General features: G+C 38.1%; 1 protein-coding gene across 4 annotated transcripts in view; it reads right to left on the bottom strand.

Annotated features, from left to right (window-relative positions):
* METTL9 (methyltransferase 9, His-X-His N1(pi)-histidine) overlaps positions 1 to 23191 on the bottom strand; it is a 42015-nt gene that overhangs the window by 12356 nt on the left and 6468 nt on the right. For 3 of the 4 annotated variants that reach the window (XM_079719791.1, XM_079719792.1, XM_079719793.1), the window contains exons 2-4: positions 18232 to 18422; positions 13536 to 13745; positions 7956 to 8140 (exon numbers count right to left, since the gene is read on the bottom strand). The exons of the other annotated variant lie outside the window; for it this stretch is intronic. In XM_079719791.1, the coding sequence (XP_079575917.1) occupies positions 7956 to 8140; positions 13536 to 13745; positions 18232 to 18422 (586 nt within the window). The remainder of the gene's footprint in view (positions 1 to 7955; positions 8141 to 13535; positions 13746 to 18231; positions 18423 to 23191) is intronic. 4 annotated transcript variants of the gene reach the window in all.

Here is a 23191-nt window from a genome sequence, read left to right as displayed (position 1 = left end):
CTTTATACATAGCTGGGATCATACTAAGTATATAGTTTTGTATTGTACATTGCAATGTTGATTTTTAACCAACTTAGGAGGGAAATGTTAGGTAAGGGACTGGGTATACAGCAAGGATGTTTATGGCACTCATTACCATCTCACTAAGAAAACATGTTATGAATTGTTCTCTGAAAGTTACTTCTGTGTAAAAAAAAATCTATTTAAAGTACCTACAAGTATATGTTCATTACTAAACATGAATTACAACCTATTATGTTTATTTCATTAAAGTGCTTCTCTTAAGCTGGTATAAAATGAGATGTATTCTTATTTTTAAAACCCAGATCAAATTTTAGAATATTTTAAGATCCCTTGAAAGCGTTTTGTACTAATGGTTTAAATCAGTAATCTCTAACCTTTCTAATCACACGTGCCAGGAAAAATGGAAAGGGGAGAGAGCGGAGCACATAACCTCATTTTATTTGTGTGTAGGATGTATACACGTGTGAGTGCATGTGTGTGGTTTATATAGTGTATGCATATACACTTATGTGTGCATATATGTATACACAAAAATAGAAATTAAACAATGGGCATTAAAAGTAATGTAAATAAAAATGTTAATATTTTCTTCCTATATCCCAAAATAAATTGTCTTGTGTACTCCCTCCACTTTGAGAGCACTGGCCTGGCTGAAATAAATGAACTTCCAAACCAGATGGCAAAAAAGGTAACCACTAACACCATCTAGGTGAATAGAAGAAGTGTTGGATTCGATCATTTCCTTTTCATTTCTGAGAATCATTACTTGGTACTTTCAGGGCTGAAAATATACTGTTCTTTGTGTAACTAACAAGAAAACAAAATCCCTAAGACAAATTCATATTTGATTCAGATTAAATCTTTGCCAATACAACCAAAGACTGTGTTTCAAAGATTGATTTTTAAGCTAAAATTTGGAATACACTTTTCCAAGTAGTTATATTCCCTGAGGTCATATATGAGCACCTGATGTATATATAATATTCATTCTTTTATCCATCCATGTAGCCAACAATATTTATTGAGTGCTATACTATTATGCAACCAAAGGCCTCTTTTGCAGGCTATCCTTGGGCCTCACTGAACTTGTCCTTGCTTGTGAACCCCACCTTGTTCACATCTTCATGCTTTTGCACATGCCATTCCCTCTGCCTGGTAAAATGCTCCACAGATACAAACAGGTCAAATGTCACCTACATGAAAACTTCCCTAGCAGTTAATGGATCTTTCCTTCTCTAAACCGATAGTACTTTGTCATGTTTCTTATCAGACTATCCTGCCATTGTCTGTTTACATCTCCTGAACTATTCTGTAAGTATTTTAAAACTAGAAGCACATGTCTCATTTCTTTTTATTTCTACTGCCTAGCACTGCCTGGTATATAGTAGGCTCTTAAATGCCTTTATATGAATGCAATTGAACGATGTTTCTATAGAAAAATATTTTTTCAGCATTTCAACTAAGATATGAGGCACACTTCACTCCCTAGCCATTGATCCTCACCCCTCTTCATAAGGACTGTTCACTGAATCCCTAACATTAATTTTCCTGCTATCTGAGCATCCAGAATTTTCACTGGAAAGGATTAAGCTATAGCTTTCTGTTTAGATTTATATTTCCCAAGACAATGAAAAGAAAATAATATTAAAACAACTTGGAGACGAAAATGGACAGACATGGTTCTAGTGTCTATACACCCTACCCTCTAGAAAAGAGCACTTAAACCCACATACCAAAAGCCTAAACGAGATTTTCAGAATAAGTCATTTCTTTCTCTCCACTATATAAGACCTGAGAGAGTCTGAAGCCCTGGGCTAATAGGCATATAGTTAAGTGTCTGTGGAGTTGAGTCACATAAACCGATGGAAAAGGTACAGATTCTGAGACCAAGTTAAAATGCAAAAACATTGACAAATACTTCAAAGTGAAGAACTGTGAACAAATCTGATCAATGAAGCTACAAATAAAAGCAAAGTAACGGAATAGGATGCAATGAAAAAATCTAACATGTATCAAATACCAATACTGAGATAGACAAGGTTGGGCACTATCCTTTAAATTACGTTATTTAATCTTCACAACAAACCTCAAGGTAGGTATTAGCCCCATTTTTACAGACGAAACACTAAGCTTAATGAGAGGCTCAGGTATAAGGGCTGACCCCTATTTCAAAACACGTCAGCCCTCAAGGCCCATGCTCTTTCAACAAAGCAGTCCAGCCAGAGTCTTGCTTATTTCTATTTAGACTGATGGGAACTTTAAGACTTAACATGTCTAATTTAATCTGAACAATGACCCTGAAAGAAAGTGAGAAAGTTGCCAGTGGCTACCTCTCAAAACCCATAGGCTTAGCTGGTTTCACAGGAGAATTCTACCAAATTTCCAAAAGCAGATAACCATAATGCTATTTAAACAGTTCCAGAACGTTAGAAAGAACTTAGAAACTATTTTTTACAAAACCAGCAGAACATTGATACCAAAACATGACAAAGATAACATCCTCCAAATAAAAGATCAGTTCAGACCAACTATCATTTTTCAATAATATTAATGCTAATATTTTTATTTAGAGTTTTTGTAAATACAATCTAGTGGTGCATACAAGACTATTCTGCCTAAGCCCAGAGATGCAAGAGTGGATATGTATTAGAAAAGTACTATCAATTTAATAAGCCAATGGAGAAAAAACCCTATCTCTACAGATGTTGAAAACACAGGTGGCAAATTCAACATTGATTCCTGATTTTTTTAAGCTCTTAATAAAATAGGATTTTAAAAAAATATGTATTTCAAGCCAAACAGCAATCTCAAGCCAAAGACAGAATCATATTTAAAGTATTTTTTCATTAAGGTAAAAAACAAATCAAAATTTTCCACCATTTTTTTCTTTAACATTTTCTGAAAATAACTACAAATTCACTTGCACCAAAAAAAAAAAAGTCTAAAAATGAGAAGTAAGTATTAAACCATCTGCAGATGCTATAACTGTATTAAAAAAAACCCCAAGAGAATCAATGCTGAAAACTATTGGACACACTAAAATAATCCAATAAGATAAATGGTTACAAAACTGGTACACACACACACACACACACACACACACAAAACAATTGCTTGTCTGTGTATGCATAATATCCACTCTAAAATATGATGGGAGAGCCATTTGAGACAACATGAATGAACTTGTAGGACATTATGCTAACTGAAATAAACTAGACACAGAAGGACAAATACTATATGATCACACTTATATGTGGAATTGAAACAAGTCCAACTTGCAGAACCAGAGAAGAGAACGTTGGTTGCCAGGAGCTGGTGGGTGGGGGAAATAAGAAGATGTTGGTCAGAGGATACAAACTTTCAGTTATAAGATGAAAAAGTTCTGGGGATCTAATGTACGGCCTGGTGACTACAGTTAATAATACTGAACTGTATACTTTAAATTTGCTAAAAGAATAGATCTTAAGTGTTCTCATCACACACACACACACACACACACACACACAAAAGGTAACTATGTGAGGTAATGGATGTGCTAATTAACTTGATTGCAGTAATCATTTCACAATGTATACGTATACTAAATCATCATGTTGAACACCTTAAATACACAAAAATGTTTGTCAATTATATAAAGCTGGGAAAATTTTTAAATTTTTTTAACCATGAAGGAAGAAAAATTCCTATTTATAATATCTCACACACACACACACCATTAGAATAAATCTAACAAAACTTGTGCAGAGCATTTATGAAGAAAATTTTGTTACTAATGAACATAACTAAATAAATTGAAAGACATCCTATTATTAGCTAAGAAGACTCAATACTCCCTAAATCAACCGATAAATTTAATATAGGGGAACTAGGCAAGTTAGTGCTAAAGTTGATCTGTTAAACAAATAAGCCAAGAAAAATCTAAGAGAAACTGATTAAGAAAGACTAGTGCTATGATACTAACAAGTATGATAAAGTTATAGTAATTAAAGTAGTTTGGTATTGGCACACATATAGAAGGATAAATCTTAAGAAAACAGAACCAAACACATTATAGGACTTTAGTCTATGATTTAGGTGGCATTTTAAAGCATTGGGGAAAAGATGATTACTCAATAAATGGTATTAGGACCACAGTGTAGCTATCTGGAAAACTCACTCTTTAACAAGCAGTTCCACTCCTAGAAATGTATCATCCAGATAACCATAAACCTTACTTCCTTCAGCCTTTTCCCTACATCACCCTCTAAGAGAGGCCCTTCCCTGAGCATCCTCTTTAAAATTATAGCACCCAAACCCAACCCCCAATTCCAAGAAGCCCCTGTTTTGCTTTTATTGTTTATTTTTCTCCATAACATTTATCACCAACAACATGCCATTTGTTTACGGTCTGTCTTCCTCATTAGAACATAAGCTCCATGAGGACAAGGATATTTGTATGTTTTTCGTTCATTTATCTCCAGCATCACTCAGTAAACACTTTTTAAATGATAAAGATATTCTGTGGCATAAGAGTATCCCTTCCACCTTCACTGCAAGCTCAGTCTCACAGTGTAAATACGCTCACGCCAGACTCCCTCCCCAGACCTGCATCACAAGTGTCCTAACCTGCCTGCCAGTTGCTGGTTGGGCAGGGCATGTGCCCCCATCCTTGCCGATGGGAAAAAGTGCGATGTGCCAGGGAGATTTCTGGAAAAGGTTTCCATCACTTTAGGAAAAAAAAAAAGTATGGGAGAAAATGCCTCTTTCTTTCCAAGACTCTGTCATGCCTACTCATGATGCTTGGCGCTGCATCAGCCATTTTGTAATTGCGAGGGGAATGTCAACACACTGAAGATGAAGAAATGAAAGCAAGTTCTGAACTTCAGTGGACACTTTCATCACTGAATTAACCAACCTTGGAATCACTTTTCTAAAATAAACTCTTAATTTTTAAAAGCTACTTTTAGTTGCTCCTTCTGTTTCTTGAAGCAGAAAACATCCTGATACCTACTTACAGGTGTGCAAAAGACTTGCCTAAGAATGTTCATTTCACTTGTAAATATTTATAAAGCAAACTGCTGGTATCTAAAAGTAATAAGTCAACAGAGGCCTCCTCTAGTAAAGTTACCAAATGCCCAGCAGTGTGCTGGTAAAGGTTTACCAATCAGCTAGGAGAAGGGAGAGACTATTTGTAGAGTTTGCCAGTTTCCATGGTGTAAGTACTCCCATTGAGGTCAGTTTCAATAATGGCCGAGTTTAACAACCAGTTCACTAAATTCCTGCCAAGATAACAATCAGCTCTCCTGAGCCAGTAAAACCAGCTCCAGCACACCACTGCTTAAATGTAGACAAGGATGTAGATACTTACGCACTAGAAAGGAATAATTGCCTAGACACGCTTAAGTGGAAAAGGGCAATGAAACTATTTATAATGGGCTTTAATTATAGAATCAATTTTTTCATGTTCACACATATTTGCATAGACTATCTTTAGAAAACTATTCAAGAAACCTGAACAAGATTGTGTAAAGAGTGGATAAGAAACCTCATTTTATACTCTCTTGCAAGCTGCTTGAACTCTTTTTTACCATGAATTACCTTTTCATAAAAATTACAATTTTGAAAAATTAAACATCACTAAATTTTCATTTTTGCAAAATAAGTCTCCTTTTCTTGATTACATACTTTGCCCCTTTTTGATGCTTAAAACAATTCTCACTAGATTTAATAACCCCCAACCAGTACTGGGTCAGTAAACCAAACAAACTGAAATTACAAAGATACATTTTGCATTTTTTCCCTAAATTAACCTAAGCAACAAAATTGCTGTGGTTCAACTTCAAGACAAATCAAAAAAATTACACAAGTAATCATTTCATCTACAACTGTTTTTGTCAAAAAATAAATTAAGCCAAGTGTGAAAAGTACACTCACATATCCTTAAACCAGCCCCATATACGTGAACTCACAGCAAGATCACTTTGCACCTCCTGGGTCTTCACACAGTGTCACATGGAAATCATCAGGATCTAATTAGTGACTTAGAGAAAGGAAGCAATAATAGAGTGCCACAAGCGGTCTACAAAACTTATAGGTCACTAAAAGTCACCCACAGCAACAAGGCTCCACGGCTCAGGTTTGCTATGTATCAACACCAGACTCCTTGGATTCAACAGGCAACTGTGCAACCACAATCAAGGAGCTTGTTTTCAGGCCTTACTAGAGACTGCCCTCTTGTCCAGTTTAACTTCTTTTCAATTTTTAGTGTCAGAAACACAAGGAGGGCTCCCCTGGTGGCGCAGTGGTTGAGAGTCCGCCTGCCAATGCAGGGGACACAGGTTCACGCCCCGGTCCGGGAAGATCCCACATGCCACGGAGCGGCTGGGCCCGTGAGCCATGGCCGCTGAGCCTGCGCGTCTGGAGCCAGTGCTCCGCAACAGGAGAGGCCACAACAGTGAGAGGCCCACGTACCGTAAAAAAAAAAAAAAAGAAAAAAGAAACACAAGGAAATTAAATTCATGGTTAGATTGATGTTTTTTCCCTTGCTCTTCCACCTCCTGCTATGCCAGGAAGTAGCATTAAAGTTCCATCGTGTGGTTGCCCAACAGGACACAGGAAGCCTGGACCTTACAACCTGATGACTAGTGACTGCAATGCAGTGAGATGGAGCCGAGGTTTAGTTACACAGGGAACAGCACTGAAACAAGGTCAGGCTGCTAAACTATCAAGGACAACATTTACCAGGTTTTCCCCTACACAACACATATATGCGCTTATATGGGCACTCACACATTAAAGCAGTTTTTTTCTTTACCATGACAAAAGGATTCAACACAGGAATGTAAAAATGGAGAAGTTAGATGGGGGAGGGGACATCTATCTATTCTCCTTCCCACCCTCCTATGTCTAAAGAATTCTCCATTTTCCCCACCATCAACACAAACCTAAAACCATTTGGCAAACGTTAAGACAAGCATGAAATCAGAAGGGACTAAGACCTGAGGGTGAAAAAATAAGAACAAAAAGAAAAGAAGGAGCAAGTGAATGGCAACACAAATCCACAGTTATAAGCAAACTTCAGTGTTATTCCTTAAGACACAGATTTTCACAGGCATTTGATAATTACGATGCTTACAAAATACTAATGGATTTCTTAAAAACGTCTACAAGCTCTTACGAGTTTTTGAACCCAAAGCTGAACAAGGCAGTAAAAGAGAAAAAGTAAAGATTTAAAAATATTAACATGTATTACTTATATAATAAATAATTTTTACATTACTGTACAATAACTTACAAAAATTCAAAAGAGGTTTAAAGTCATAACTTTCAACATGATCTAAAATGCAAACCACATAAGCTAAAACCAAGTATGAATTAATGTCTCTGGCCAAAAGTAAACATGAAGCAATATGAAATCAAACCATTTCTTCTGAGATATTCTTCATTCAGTATTGCTGAAGAGCAAGACCATGCAATCAAAAAACCAAAGGTCAAAGAAATGATACATGCTGGGACACAAATGGTCTTCAAAAGGAAAAAATGGATAACAACAGCATTTATCATTATTAGAGTCTGGGACAACAGATGTAACATTTGGCAGGTATATTCAGGTACATTAAAAGACATGATTTATTGCTTGACTCAGCTCATAAGCTAATAAATTAGTGGTTAAGGCTCCATTTAAAAGCATTTTAGGCTTTCAATCTTGAGCAGGCAGATCCATCTGAGTATTAATTCTTACCACTGCAAAGGGAGTATTAGAGTTCTATAAAATCCACATTAAGACGAACATTAACCAAGGTGGTATTTTACATGGTTTAACTGTACTCTGTTAAATTCCAGGCTATTCTGAGAAATACCAGTCCATGCCTAATTGTGCATAGCACAGAGTCACAAATACCAATAAACACCAATTCTGGATAACAGGTTGGTAAGTGGGTGACCACACTTACCGTTTTCCACATAGGGATGAAAAGGTAAGACCAGAGCAAGGATGACCCTGCCTCTAGTTGGCTCCAAGACACTTCTGATATCTTTTAACAAAGTCAGGGGCTGATCACAGCGGTCCAGCAAATTCAAGCAGCTGATGACATCATACTGGAACCCTGTATTCTGCCATTCATTTATACCAAGCACTCTGGAAAAATCAGAAAGATACAAACCCTCTTAAAGACATCTTTAAAAATACTTAGATGCCAGTAAAGACTTTAATTTTGCCTTCTAAATCAAAGTAAGTTCAAAGATCTTCATTTATAATTTATATTTGCAATAATAAAATGGCCATACAAAAGTAAACAACCATTTTTTTAAAATTTAGCAATTCTCCTATTTCCAAATCTCAAAACATGCAAAATTTCCTTTATAAGAACTAGTATGTTTAATAAGTATGAAGATATAAGATGATAAAAATGGTTATGAAACTGGGGCATCCAATTCTTGAACATCAGTTAATGAACAAAGAATCCTACTTTTACATTCACTGGAATGTAATCGTAGAATACATCATATAGTCATGTTTTCTATTCCTAGGGTCCCTCCTATTTTTAAGAATGGCTAGGAGTGGTATAAGATAATTTCCATTCACGTCTTTTGAGCACATCTCTATTCCCAGGAGAGAGATACTATTTCATACTCTAGAATCTTCATATCTAAATAACTATATAGAAAAAGATAAAGCACAGGACATCCTATTAAAACAGTAAGTGAAGGACATAGTTAACACACCACTCTCGGCCCTCAGTATCTCCCTCCTTCTCTCTCCTCCCTGTCTTCTCTCACCCTAAGAACATTTCTAGTCCTTTACAATGTTTTACTCACAGAGAGGAGGAGTCCTTATATCAAGAGGCTTTGTTAGCCACACCATTAAGGCAATTCTATAAATTACTCACTCCTGCTTGGTTATACCAATCAGAATGTGGTAGGTGAGGCATGTTATGATAGAGACAGGAGGAAAGGAAACAGGAAAAAGGACCTTTGGTAAACAAGTCTTTGATCACGTTCAGCAGATAGAGATATCTTAGAAAATTCTAGAAGCATAATGAGGACTGTTTAGGAAAACTCATAATGACATTTTAGAGCATTTTTGTATAGCAGAATAAAAAGAAACACTAACTACTCAGGTGTATCTTCTTTTCAATCTAGATTTTTTTAAAAACTAAAGCCTCCTCCAAAACAAAACTGACAAACTTCAAGGAGCTAGTCAGATTTCTTTGTTGCTTGAAATTAGGGCATTAGAGCTCCAAAATCACTTTGTTGTACCAAAATTGTTACTGCAATGATGATTTTAGGAGCTGTATTTAGCTCACTTAAAGTAGAGAGAAGACTCTACTTTCAGGATAAAAATGTCATCAATTCCCATTTTAAAAGCAGAAATGAACAATTAAAAAGAAAGACTATTTATATATTAATACCTTAGCCAAACAGCCAATTTAAATTCATAAACTTGCAAAAGACAAATTATATATTTGATTTAAAAAACCAAAAAAAAAAAAATTTAGGCCTGATCTAAAATGAAGCAGAACCCAACATCATCAGCATGTTTTAATCTAGAATAATCTAGGCTTCCCTTGTGGTGCAGTGGTTAAGAATCCGTCTGCCAATGCAGGGGACATGGGTTCGAGCCCTGGTCCGGGCAGATCCCACATGCCGCAGAGCAACTGGGCCCGTGCATCACGGCTGCTGGGCCTGCGCTCTGGAGCCGGCGAGGCACAACTACTGAAGTCCGAGCACCTAGAGCCCGTGCTCCGCAACAGAAGAAACCACCGCAATGAGAGGCCAGCGCACCACAACGAGGACGGGCCCCTGCTCGCCACAACTGGAGAGGGCCGCGCACATCAGCAAAGACCCAATGAAGCCAAAAATAAATAATAAATAAATTTATTTAAAAAAATAAAATCTAGAATAATCTCACTAAATCCATCTCAGAATTATTTGAGGGTAGGTAGTTTCCATGTTGGTAATTTTGAAAGACAGAAACACATGCTCATAACAGAAAATTATAGCCTTAATTCCAGGACAATTAAAACTATACCTATAGAGGTCCAACTTCATCTTTACTTCTGTTTTGTGATTTCTACTTGTAAACTCAGTTCCACTGATGAAGACAAATTTATCAGCCCCACTCAAACTGCATATTAGCCCAGGAATCCTAACAAATTGTTAGAATTTTCCTCTTCTTATGAGAAAAATGAAAGAAGTGACTTGTCCAAGGTCACACTGTAAAGCTCTAGCAGAGTAGAATTACAACTTGGAAACTCTCCTAGTATGTTATTCAGGTCAATGAACCTGGTCTCTCCATATAAGGTGAGAAAGAACCTAACAATCAGTCCCTGAATAAATGCTTCCAGGGTGGTGGGTTGAGAGTGAATGGGCCATCCCTTCAGTCTCCAGTATCTTTTTGTTAAAAAAAGAAAATAAAGAGGATATGAACATGAGAAATAGAATTAACCACAATATTTTCTTTTCCTTTCAAGAAAGATCCCTAACTTACAGATAATGGATTAAAGTCAAGCATCTTTCAAATTTACATTAAAGATCTTTGTTCTCTGGTGTCAAAAATGTATACACAACTCCTTCTGAACTACCCACACGTGAACTGCCCGTGCGGACTTAATTCCAAACCCGTCCACATTACCAGTCCGCATCTTGCCACACACTTGTTTCCTCCACCATCTACAAACCACCACTCAGATCATGTCAACAAATTTTCACGTTAACTTTTGGTAAAGCAGACTGAGGAACGTAACCATGCTGCCAAAATTTTCTTCCTGCCAAACAACAGTTTTTATTTATTGTCATTTAAATTGTGGAATTGTTCATTAGTACACACAATCAAAAAGTAATTGTATAATCCCTTCCTAAATGTCTATGGCTCTTCCAAAACAGCATTTCTAACCCTAGAAGAAAGGTGTCCGTTCAGGGGGTTATTCATTTCAAGAAAGTGAGTTAAGTAATAGTTTACCTTCTGGGGGATTTAAAATACATTTTCCTTAGAGAAGTAACAAAGCAATCAGTATTTTGATAAATCCTAAATAAAAAACAAAATACCAGCAATGTAGAGAAAATTTATTGTTTTGTTTTAAAAATCAAAGCCACATCCTTAAATTTTACAATCAGGTTTTCTGGCATAAACAATAATATCTTGGCAAAACAGAGGGAAAACCTGGCCATTTTCTGTTTTATGGGTTTATTTCAAAAATGACATCCAGAACCTTTATTAAAAAGCCAGTTTTTCATGAGCCCAGATATTGAAGAGAAACAAAAAACAGCTACCTCCCAAAAAGAAGCCAAAAAAAAACCATGGAAGCTAAAAGTCTGCCCTGCCATCATGGATTAGGCAAACCCTAAACTTAGTAAGATACCACTTGCCTGTTAAAATGTCAAACTGTACCAAAAGTTGCCACTTTTGTGAATACGTTTCTATTTCATACTAATAATATTATGAAGGGAGTGTCAACCAGTATAAATTCCCTCTCTAGGTCAAACTGCAAACAGATTTTGGCATATGAACTATTTATTAGGGGAAAAAAAATAAGTTGTTTTGTTTTGTTTTGGCCGCTTCATGCAGCTTGCAGAATCTTAGTTCCCCGACCAGGGATTGAACCTGGGCCACAGCAGTGAAAGTGCCGAGTCCTAAGCACTGGACTGCCAGGGAATTCCCAATAACTAAGTATTTTTTATATGATGTACAAGTTTATCAGGTAACATAATGTGTAAACTCTACATATATTGAATCACTAATTCAAACATCTGAAGTCTCACTGAAAATTCCTTTTGGGCACTTAGTCTCAGAAGGGCTTGAATGTCAGGCAAACAAACAAGGCCATGGCCCAGGGTAGGTGGGCCTCCTTCCATATAAATCCCTTTAAATACCCATTTACAGTAATCTTCCCTTCCCCTCCTTCCTACTTGGTCTTCTCTTCCCCAGGCTAAAAACGTCCATGTTTTGCCAAAGTTTAAATCTATTCCTGCTCCAAGAGCTATGCTAATGCTCTGTCTCTAGGGTTAGTCTGTTCCTAAGATAGTCTCCTACTTAGGAACTTAGGTGGGTAGGAAAGTGAGGGAGTACATAATTCTCTCCTTTCTTTCTAAGCCTAAGCCCAGCTTCAAAAATATCAGAGAAGGAGGCAGGCTCTACCTCCACCTCCCCCATTCCATACTCAGCACCGTCTTCTCCCATTCAATAGAATCCATACTGAATAAAGAATAACCTTCTTCCTAAGTCTCTCAAGCAGCAGATGGTCTAAAAACCAAGATTTGACACTTCACATCCATTTGGATGGATATCATCAAAAAAACAGAAAACAACAAGTATTGGTGAAGATGTAGAGAAACTGGAACACTTGTGCATTGCAAGTGGGATGTAAAATGGTGCAGCTGCTGTGGAAAAGGTATGGCAATGCATCCAAAAATTAAACACAGACTTACCATTTGATCCAGCAATTCCACTTCCGGGTATATACCCAAAGGAAGGGAAAGCAGTGACTCAAACAGATTATCTGTACACCCATGTTCACAGCAGCATTATTCAGCATTATTCAGTTATCATAAGCAACCCAAGTGTCCATCGACAAATGAATGGATAAACAAAATATGGCATATACATACAATGGAATATTATTCAGCCTTAAAAAGAAAGGAGATTTTGACACATGCTACCACGTGGATGAAACTTAAAGACATTATGCTAAATGAAATAAGCCCATCACAAAAGGACAAATATTGTACAATTCCTCTTATTCGAGGTTCCTAGAATAGTCAAATTCACAAAGACAGCAAGTGGAATGGTGGCTGCCAGGAGCCAGGGGGACAGAGGACTGGGGAATCAGTGTTTAATGGGTACAAAGTTTTAGTTGGGAAAAATAAAAAGGTTCTGGAGATGAATGGTGATGATGGTTACACCACAATGCAAATATACTTAATACTACTGAACTGTACACTTAAAAACGGTTGAAGTGGTAAATTTTATGTTACATATTTTTACCACAATTTTTAAAACTTTTTTTTTAATTAAAAAAAATAAACAAACAAAAAACAAGATTTGAGAATGCCAGATTCAAATTAGGGAACAAATCCCTACATCTGATCTCTCTTCTCCAAGCTGTCTTTCACTCACCTTTTTCCTTCCTACAGTGCCAAAACCTCTAGTTCAGAATAATACTGCCAAGGAAAGATGATTTCTCTCTCAATTTCCACTTACTTGTACATTTGACCCTTGAATAATGCAGGTTTGAACTGCCTGGGTCCACTTATACACTGCCCATATTTTTCAAAGGTAAATACTACAATACTACACAGTCCATGGTTGGTTAAATCCGCAGATGTGCAGGAACTGCAGATACAGAGGGCTGACTATAATTATACGTGAATTAACCCCTGCGTTGTTCAAGGGTCAACTGTAATATGGAAAGATTTTTTTTTAATGCCTCATCATGGAAATTGTTTCTGATTTATATTCTTTAAATAATATAATCTCAAGAAGAAATACATCTAAAACCAAGAAATATACTCTAAACCATGTCTAAAAATTATACCTGTATTTCTTCTTCTGAAGCTGCCATATCATAGTTTCAGACAGCTCAGTGGCGTAAATTTCTTCAAAATGAGGGCTCATTATTTTTGTGACTTCTCCATCTCCAGCACCTAAATCAAGAAGCCTATGCGTTTTCCAGTCTGGATTAATTTTAAGCAGTCTCTGAAACTGATCTGGTGAAAAGACAAACATTGAGCCTCTTCCTAGCAACCTGGAAAAGAAAAAAGGACAAAAATGGATGGCTCTATATACAAAATAAGCACTTCCACCCAACATCCACACAAAGTAGTGACTCAACACCAACAGCCTTCTGAACTTACAAAATGTTTATTTTATAAGATTATACAATTAAAATGTATATCTTTTATATGATTTATGATTAAAAAGCAAAGTTAATAAAATAAGAAAACACCTCTAGATAGCATCGTCTGCCTTTGAGGCTGCAAACAATACACCAAAAAGAGTGGGGAAAGGAGAGGAATAAAAGGTGGGAAGGGAAGAAGAAATATATGAGAAATTAAAAGATGAATGTGAAGAATTTAAGTCAAAATAGGAAGGAAAGATGGAAGGAGTAATAGAAAACATGTATATCAGTTTAAAAAAATGACAGGCCAACAGGATCAGACCACAACACAAGCCAATAACACTAAGCAGAAAAAGCAAATAGGGGAAAAAAGCCATTTAGAATATGAAACTGAACAATGAGTATAAAAAATAGCTCTAGATATTAGATTTTTAAGAGACACTAGAGAAAAGAGGAAGAGTGGTCCTTGTGATATCAGTTAATTTGCATTTAAAAAGTAGATTCATACTTGTGTCAGTTTGTATGTTATACAATTGGCTGGGTCCTATTATTTCTAAAAATCCTAAAAAACATCTAAAACATAGTAATGCCTTTGAAAAAAGACGAGTTAAAATGGAGATCAAAGAGAGCTCTCATAAAAGCAGCTACAGATCAAACCAAGTCTTGAGGAAGCATCATCTTGGGAAATAAAATGCACTCCCTATTTAGAACTTGCTTTCTAGTTCTCAAATCCCAGTCTGTCTAGGGCAGGGATTCTCAAACTTCCTTTAAGCAGCAGAACCCTTTCTTTAAATGAAGCAGACATTACTCATGGACAATGTAAAATGTAACAGGAGAACTGCTGCTGAAATGAGGTTGAGAGCCTCAGCGCTGCTGCCAGCCCACTTCTAGGCCATTCTCTGCACCTGAAGCAGCTCCTGAGGCGCTTCCTCTTCAGACCCTGGAAAAGTCTGAAAACCACTGGTCTAGGAAATGGCAGGGAAGTCTGTACCATACTGCTGCTTTCTGGAAATAATCCTAAGGTGCAATATGTTTGTTACACAGTGACTGGAAGGACGTGTGCAACTGGGTGTTCCTGGTAAGACCAGTTTCAGGAAAAAATTAAAATTATGGAGCTCATATAACAAACTCCTCCTCCCCTTTCCCTTAGAAGAGGTCAACCAAATCTAACAATATATTTGCAGTAAATCTTCTGCCCTACAGAAATGCTAAAAAATGGGAGCGGGGGGGACCCTCAGAGACTTTCACCCAATACAACTAGCTCCCAGAGAAAACATCTCCTAAAAGACAAGTTGTTTTTAATCCTCAATTGTTCCTATCTTCTAGTGGGAAAACAGGCTGAAAAAGAAATCTGAGAAAAGGAGCTGAACTTACTGAAATAGCTATACAAAATTTCACACGGGAGCCAGAGTCAGAACAACAAGAGCTAAGAGAGGTCACAGGCTTGGGGGTACATGTTTCAAATGCTGGTGCTAACTTGCCATAGGACCAAAAGTAAGTTGCAAAATAGTTACATGGCTTAAACTTTCCCAATTTTAAAATAACATGCTTCCCTAGCCATCTCTTTGGAATCTAAGGACCCTTGACATGATAATCATAAAATTCTAGAGCTAGGGGTCATCTGAGGTCAGAGCTCAGGTTGAAAGGCACCAGAGAGTGAAGCATTGTCCTATTTCCAAAGATCATGAGCAACAGAGGCTACACAAAAAGATTTAAACTGCCAAAAGAAAAAAAAAAATCTAAATTCATCGAGGCCAGATGAATTTTGGCCTCTAGGGAGCCCTGGGAGTAGGTGGGAAGAGTTTTGTGTGGTCACAATTACTTGAGGGTGCTACTGTCACTTAGAAGGCAAGGTCAGAAAAGTCAGACTTCCTGCATGGTGTGGGACAGTCCCACACAATGAAGAATTATCCCACTTAAAATACCAAGACACTGACTTTGCTCAATACAAGGTTTCCAGCAAACACATACCACGGAGAGGTATGGCTCTCTAATTTGTCTTTAACTCCCTAAGTTAGTGATGTCGATGTATTTCTTTGGTATGTGTGTGTTTGTGTGTGTGTGTGTGTGTGTAAAAACCATCCTACGTTCTCTGGCCTAAGTTCTCTCTAGATTTAGAGTCTACAGAGGAGATAAACCTCCTTACAAATATCTTCCTTATAAAATAAACTCTGAAAACAGCTATCAAGTCTCTCCTTACTTGGTCTTCCCCTTCCCAATAAGGGACGTCCGATAAGTACCTTATCTTTTTAATTCAAGAAGGTTACCATAGGGACTTCCCCGGTGGTCCAGTAGTAAAGAATCTGCCTTCCAATGCAGGGGACACAGCTCTATCCCTGGTCGGGGAACTAAGATCCCACATGCCGCGGGGAAACTAAGCCCACGAGCCACAACTACTAAGCTCGCACACCTTAACGAGAGAGCCTGGGTGCCACAAACTACAGTGCCCATGGCCTCTGGAGCCCACGTGCCACGACCAGAGAGAAAACCTGCACGCCACAACTAGAGAGAAGCCCGCAAGCCTCAACAAAGAGCCCACGCGCCACATGGAAAAGATCTCGCATTCCACAACAAAGATCCCGCATGCCGCAACTAAGACCCAACGCAGCCAAAAAAACCCACAAAATAAATAAAATAAATATTTTTTTAAAAAAGGTTACCATAGTAATTATTTCTATAAGAGACAGCCACTCGTGGTAATAAGCTTCCATTGCCATAGACGGAAATTCCCAATGGGCTCAAAGTTAAGCTTCCAGCTGAGAAAAGGACACAGGGCAAGAGATGTTTTTGTCTTGTTGGGGGAGAGGGGTGCCAAGGGGGGATGGAGGGGTGGGGATGAGGGTTATTTAAAAAAGAAAAGCAGAAGAGCTGTGGATAAGATAAGCCAAAACGGATTTATTAATCTTATTGCCCCTTTGACCAAATTGTGAAATCCCAGAGCAGAGAATTTTAACCAGGGGCGAACAGGGTAGAGGTAGGGGGAAGCGGTTTAGAGTTTGAAATCTCCCTAAATTATATGCAAAATGCTGAATGTAAGGACTATTTGAAGAGAGAATTTCTACTTTATATCACTTTCAAAGAGGTACAGGGCCCCAAAAAGGTTAAAAATCACTGCTGCGGTGACCTGTCTGCTTTCCCAATGAAAAAATAAATGGTACAGAACAGATATTCAATGCCGTGAATTTTAGAAACAAAATGTCAGACCAAGTTGTTTAAACTCAACTACCAATACAAAAATAACAACTGTTTGCTAAAGCAAATTTAAGGCAATTTCATATAAACAATGAAGAAAATCAAGTAAGTAATCTTGAGAAACGGCTCGTGGTTCCTGAAAACATATTTAAGGACCAGATGATAGACTGGGGATCCAGACATTCAGTAGAAGCTGGCTCCAAACCTCAAGGGAAGAAAAAGTGGGCCCAGCCAGTGGCTTCAAGTGGTCCAACAGGCTTTTCAAGCACTGAGCCCTGCTGCTTTTCTCTTTGGAGTTCTGGATTCTTAGGCTTTGCGGTGTCTGAAAATTTGGTCAAGAAAGGATAAAAATACTCCTAAAGCTTTTTCCATAGACTTATGAGAGAACCACTCTAGGGATAGAGAATTCCACAATGTTTACAAAATTCTGGTGAGTCTAAACATTATGTAAGAATAGATGGAGAGACTTCCCTGGTGGCGCAATGCTTAAGACTCCACACTCCCAATGCAGGGGGCCTGGGTTCGATCCCTGGTCAGGGAACTAGATCCCACATGCATGCTGCAACTAAGAGCCCACATGCTACAACTAAGAAGCCCACGTGCCACAACTAAGGAGCCTGCCTGCCGCAACTAAGACCCAGCACAACCAAATAAATAAATAAATATTTAAAAAAGAAAGAAAGAAAGAAGAGATGGAGAACCCTTCACTCGAACAAGCCACCATCCACTGCTGGGCTGAATTAGATCCTTCCCAAAAAAACTTGTTCCTGGGAAGTGTACTTAAGGCAAAGATCTTACTTTTCAGCCTGTGTTAAGGGCCTGGTTCCAACCATCTTGCTCCTCTCTAATAGATCAGCATAGGCATCACCTGGAACATGTTAAAAATGCAGAATCTCTGGTCCCACCCCAGACCTACTGACTCAGAATCTGCATTTTAACCAGATACCCAGGTGATTCCTGTGCACATCAAAGTGGGAAGCACTGTGATTCCCATCACAGAAATACAGACCAATGAGGCTATTTATCAAGTTACAGTGAATTTTAAAAGCATAATTGCAGAGGCTGAGACACTGGGCCAAGGATTCTGACTAGAAGTGTTGCAGCTGTAGAGGTGGTCAACATCTCAACAAGGTAACTTTTCTTTTTCCTTTTCTTTTTTTAGACCTAAGGATAAAGAAAAAAGTATCCAAGATTCACTTACCCATTGATAGATGTTCTAGACATAAACAGGCTAAAAACAGATGACACAAAAGAGTGATATAATTGGATAAATAGCCAGCCCGATTTCTCAATGCTGTTGTTTAAGAAGATCTGCGTTCCTTGATCAAGGTAACTCTGAACAAAGACAGCCTGGAGTGATTCGCATAATTTCTCTCTGTTGCACACATACCACTAAAAAGAAAGAAGAAAAAAATGAAAACATACAACTGAAGCGTCATCTAAGAAGTCCAAAAACAAAAAATAGAAGACTAAATTAAATCTAAGATTTCCAAATGTTATAATCTCATGGCACTTTAAGAATAATCATCATCTCTTATATGACCTGTAAGGTATACAGTATTTCCTCATACATAATTTCTGGTTTAATTCTCATTACCTTCAGGGTACGTAGAGAGAGTGGGGGAAGGGTGAAGAGGCTTCCGAGTCATGCAGCTCAGTAAGTGACAGAACCAGGCCACGGTCCAAGTGCTCTGACTCCTGGCCCAAAACTTCTGTCACTATACCCCCCTGTACCCCAAGATTAGGAAAACTGTTGGCCTCTCCTTCACTGAGATTCAACATAAGGCAATAACTACCAACATTAACCTTGTTTTTAGATAAGAAAACAGTCACTCAATGCAATGATTTAACTCAAAACCACCAGACAAATCAAGTAAGCAGAGTAAGCAGCAGAATTTAATATTCCAGTGACCAAATTAAGCTGTGCCTCTTCTTGTGGGCTAAATAGGGACCTTTAGAAATACTGAGGTGCGCTTTACCAGGTCATATAACATTCTAATAGACAGGAGCCAAGTATGCTTGAGAAAGATTAAGAAGTTACTTAAGGTCACATGCAACCAATGAGAAGACAAAGTAATAACATGCTAAGAACCAGATTTCTAGGAATAGGCTCTAACCAGAACACACTTTTAGAACAAAATTCAAGAACCTCAACTGTGGATGAAATGTAATCTTCCGTAATAAATGTGTCCCATTTTCATTTAGAGTTAGTATACCAGAGAAGGGGGTAAGCAGCCTGTAGGGCACAACAACTTTAGAGTGAGCCCATCATCAAGTCCTGGCTCAGCCATTCCTGGGTATGAGCTCACACAAGTCACTTAATCTCTGAGCCTCTGTAAATTCATCTGTAGACTAGAGATGTCACTGGTTTCTATCTATCCTGGTAGGTTATTTAGAGGATTAAGCAAGTTAATGCAGGCCAATCCTCAATATAGGACCAGACACATGAGACTACTGTAATAATAATAGCAATGAGATAAAGTCCTCTGCCATGGCCTGATAAATAAAAGTCCTCTGCCATGGCCTGATAAATAAAAGTAAGTCCATTAAGTACCATGATGAAACTGCAGAGTAGACCAGTTACTATTAATCCGTTATCCACTAAGAAACGATCAATTTCTCCCAATGAGTAGCCAAAAGTAACCTGCTTCCCCCTGACAAATACGACCATTCATCAGCAGTAGGTGTCCCGTAACTGCTTACACAATTGATGGACCAATTTTACAGTCATCCTAAGCTTGCTAAATATTGAATGAAATCTTAAGTAATATTCCCGACACTAACATTGAAAGGAACCAGTTATAAACCAATACAAAGAAGCGGACAGGCATATTAAGATTTCAAAGATTAACTAATCTTTTTACAAACTCTGTGCCCTGACTTGATAAACCAAATCTTTCGAATTGTTGACTGATTTGTGTTAACTTACCGTTAAACACTTTTACCAAAACTGCTTCAGCTTGATACTATTTTTATTTTTCCCACTCTACATGACAAGCTTTGAAGCTTCTTACATTCACTGCCTACACTTTTTGCCTTGGTCTGAAAATGTTCATGCTTAATCATTAACTAATTCTTAACACTCATTGTGCCTTAAGTTATGCCCCAGTGCAGGTCATAAACCATTTTTTATTATATGCCTGACCTCCTGGCTCACATTCTGAACTCTGTAATACTGAGGCCATTCTAACTTTTATCTTCTCTTAATTATCTGAAATGACTAATCAAGATGAAAGCCATCACCTTGGTAAAGGCAATCAGGTACATTCTATTAACGTGGACAAGAAGTCATTCAAGTGGAACAGAGCTAAGAATTCTTTGGCATCCACTTGTAAATGGACAACCAGAACAATAACAGACTCTGACTTCCAGAACTAAGCAAGAATTGGCACCATTAACTGCAAATAATGCTTTCAAGTGCCCCCCAAAACTCAAGTTTTTAACAGCATTTCTCTCAATTCATCAACATTAACACATGTGGTTGAACCTTTACTGCCATACAAATCTTTCAGAAAAGAAAATGCTTACTGAAAAGAATGTGCTACAGAATAAAAAGGAGTAATGCCCTTCTCTTTAAAGATGAAGGTTGAATTCCATGTTCCTCCTGACCATTTGTATGATACTAATGTCAACTCCATAGCAGCACTATTCATAACTACCAAAAAGTGGAAACAACCCCAATGTCCATCAACTGCTGAATGGATAAACAACATGATTGATCCATAGAACAGAATATTATTTCAGCCATAAAAAGGAATGAGGTACTGATTCATGAGACAACATGAACTATGAATATTATGCTAAGTGAAATAAGCCAGTCACAAAAGGCCACAAATTACATGATTTCATTTACATGAATTGTCCAGAATAGGCAGGTCCAGAGACAGAAAGTAGATCACGGTTACCAAGGGTTTGGGGAGAGGAGGCAATGGGGAGTGTCTGCTAATGAATATGGGGTTTCTTTATCTAGTGATGAAAATGTTCTAAAATTAGAAAGTGGGGATGGTTGTACACCTTTGTGACTATACTAATAAGCACTGAATTGTACACTTTAAAAAGATGAATTTTATGGTCATGAATTATATCTGGATAAAGCTGTTACTTAAAAAAATATATACACACACATCTAAATGTAGGTGGCATTTTTATCTTCCAGAAACTAAAAATGGTTTGAAAACTTAAGTGGTCAAGCATATCTCTTTAAAAATGCAAATTTCAAATGCAAATCTAATCATATCAATACGCTGCTTCAGAGAAATCTTAAGATAATATCCAAAATACTTAATATGGCTTACAAGGCCCTACAGGATTTGTCCATTCTGTGTCCACAGCCTCACCTCACGACACTCCCTACCAATCCATAACACCCAGCCACTCACTATGTCACAACACTGTACCCTTCTTTCTTTTCCTGGAAGGCTCCTTTCCCAAGGCTGTTTCGCATGGTATTTGCTGTCTCCTACATTTCCCACCACCCCAACTGACCTAAGCCTAGGTATTTCTTCAAGTAAGTTTCCCTTGAACTTCCAGACTAGGATGGATCCCCTGTTCTAATACTCGCTCACATCTCCCAAGCCTCCTCAGTAACATTTATAACCACTGAACTGAATACCTGTATATAATTGCATGTCCAGTGTCTATCTTCCCAGGTAGACAGAAAGCTCCATAAAAGGTCAGGGACAATGACTGACTTCAGTGACTGGCACAGATACAGATGAACAATAAATGTTCATCTGTTTAACAATTATTGTTAAAAATCACAGGCAGTCTAACAGATAACATTTAAAGTTTCTAGTAAAATCCTGGAGAGAACACAAGGATAACCATGGAGACAGGTGTCACTGGGTTTCATCAATTTCTAAAACTTCAAGGTTTTTGCAAGGCCTTGCTTAAACCCAATTCTGTAAATAGTGGTTAAGCTACCCACCCACCACAAAACTGCATTAGCAGAGCAAGCAATGAAGGAACACACTGAGTGCCTACCTTGTACCAGGCACCTGGCAAAGCACTTCACATTTCATTTCCCACCTTATAGCTCCTGAATAAATAGGAAGCCTGGGGTTTCTGAGCACTCCCAGCTGATTCAAGCTCCTGTTCTAGGTGCATGCTGTTTTTTTATGAGTTTCTTTCAAAGAAGCTTCTCTTTGCTTCAGTCTACCCAGTGTATCTGTCTGAGAAAGCAGAACTATTCTGCCCAGTTAGACTGACTAAGTGTGTCTAAAGATAATCTGATCTAGACAGCAACTAAATTACACTAGGCCAGGGTTTCTCAGCCTCAGCACTATTGACATTTGGAGCTGGACAATCCTTGTTATGGGGGCTGCCTTGTGCACTGTAGGATGTTTAGCAGCATCCTTAGCCAGTACCCATCAGATGCCAGTAGCACCCTCCAGTCATGACAACCCAAAATGTCCCAGACATTGCCAAGTGTCCCTGAAGGTACAAAATCACCACTGCTTAAGAACCCCTAAATGAGCTTACCCAGAAAATTTCATTAGCATTTCCTAACCATCCCAGCTCAAAAGTGGTCTAGGGAAAATTAAAGATGGACTCACTGGCCTCCAGGAACTTACATTCCAGAGGAGGGAAAAAAATCAGAAACCCAGAGAAACAAGTAATGTCATCATGATCATGGCCAGGACCTTCAGGCCTTAAATACGTAGTCACCTTGCCCTTGAGATGTTGACAGAAAGTCAGTGCAGGAGCCCATGCAACCATGTGGCAGTCCCCCTGGAGTTACCTCTCTCCAGACAACCCAGCTTAAGTGAAAAGCTGTAATGAGCTCTCACTAAGTGGCCTGGCTGTAGGCTTCTGCACATGTTCAAGCAGGTGAGTTCTTTGAACGTGTGCTCCTCAAAGACTACAGAGGCAAATGTGCACAGGCAAGAACAAAGTATCTTGCCCGTTAAAGGTTCACATTGGAAGGACTGTGTGCCAGCCCTACTGTAGGGCTGTACTCCTCAGCTGGAGACCACAGCGTCTGAAAAAGCATCTTATGAGCCAGCATCTCCCTTTAAAGTTTGCTTGAATTTTGTTCAGTGGAAATAAGTAAGGAATTCTTTGAAATAACAAAGTCTAATCAAGCCAGAGTTATGCCATGCAGTCATCTGCTGATGCCAAGTGTGAAATAGGATGTGATAACTAAACATAACGTCTTCTAA

Source organism: Hyperoodon ampullatus, assembly GCF_949752795.1.
Source record: "Hyperoodon ampullatus genome assembly, chromosome: 14".
NCBI classification, from domain to species: domain Eukaryota; kingdom Metazoa; phylum Chordata; class Mammalia; order Artiodactyla; family Ziphiidae; genus Hyperoodon; species Hyperoodon ampullatus.
The sequence above is the reverse complement of the archived record's forward strand: the minus strand, read 5'-3'. Positions and strand labels throughout refer to the sequence as shown.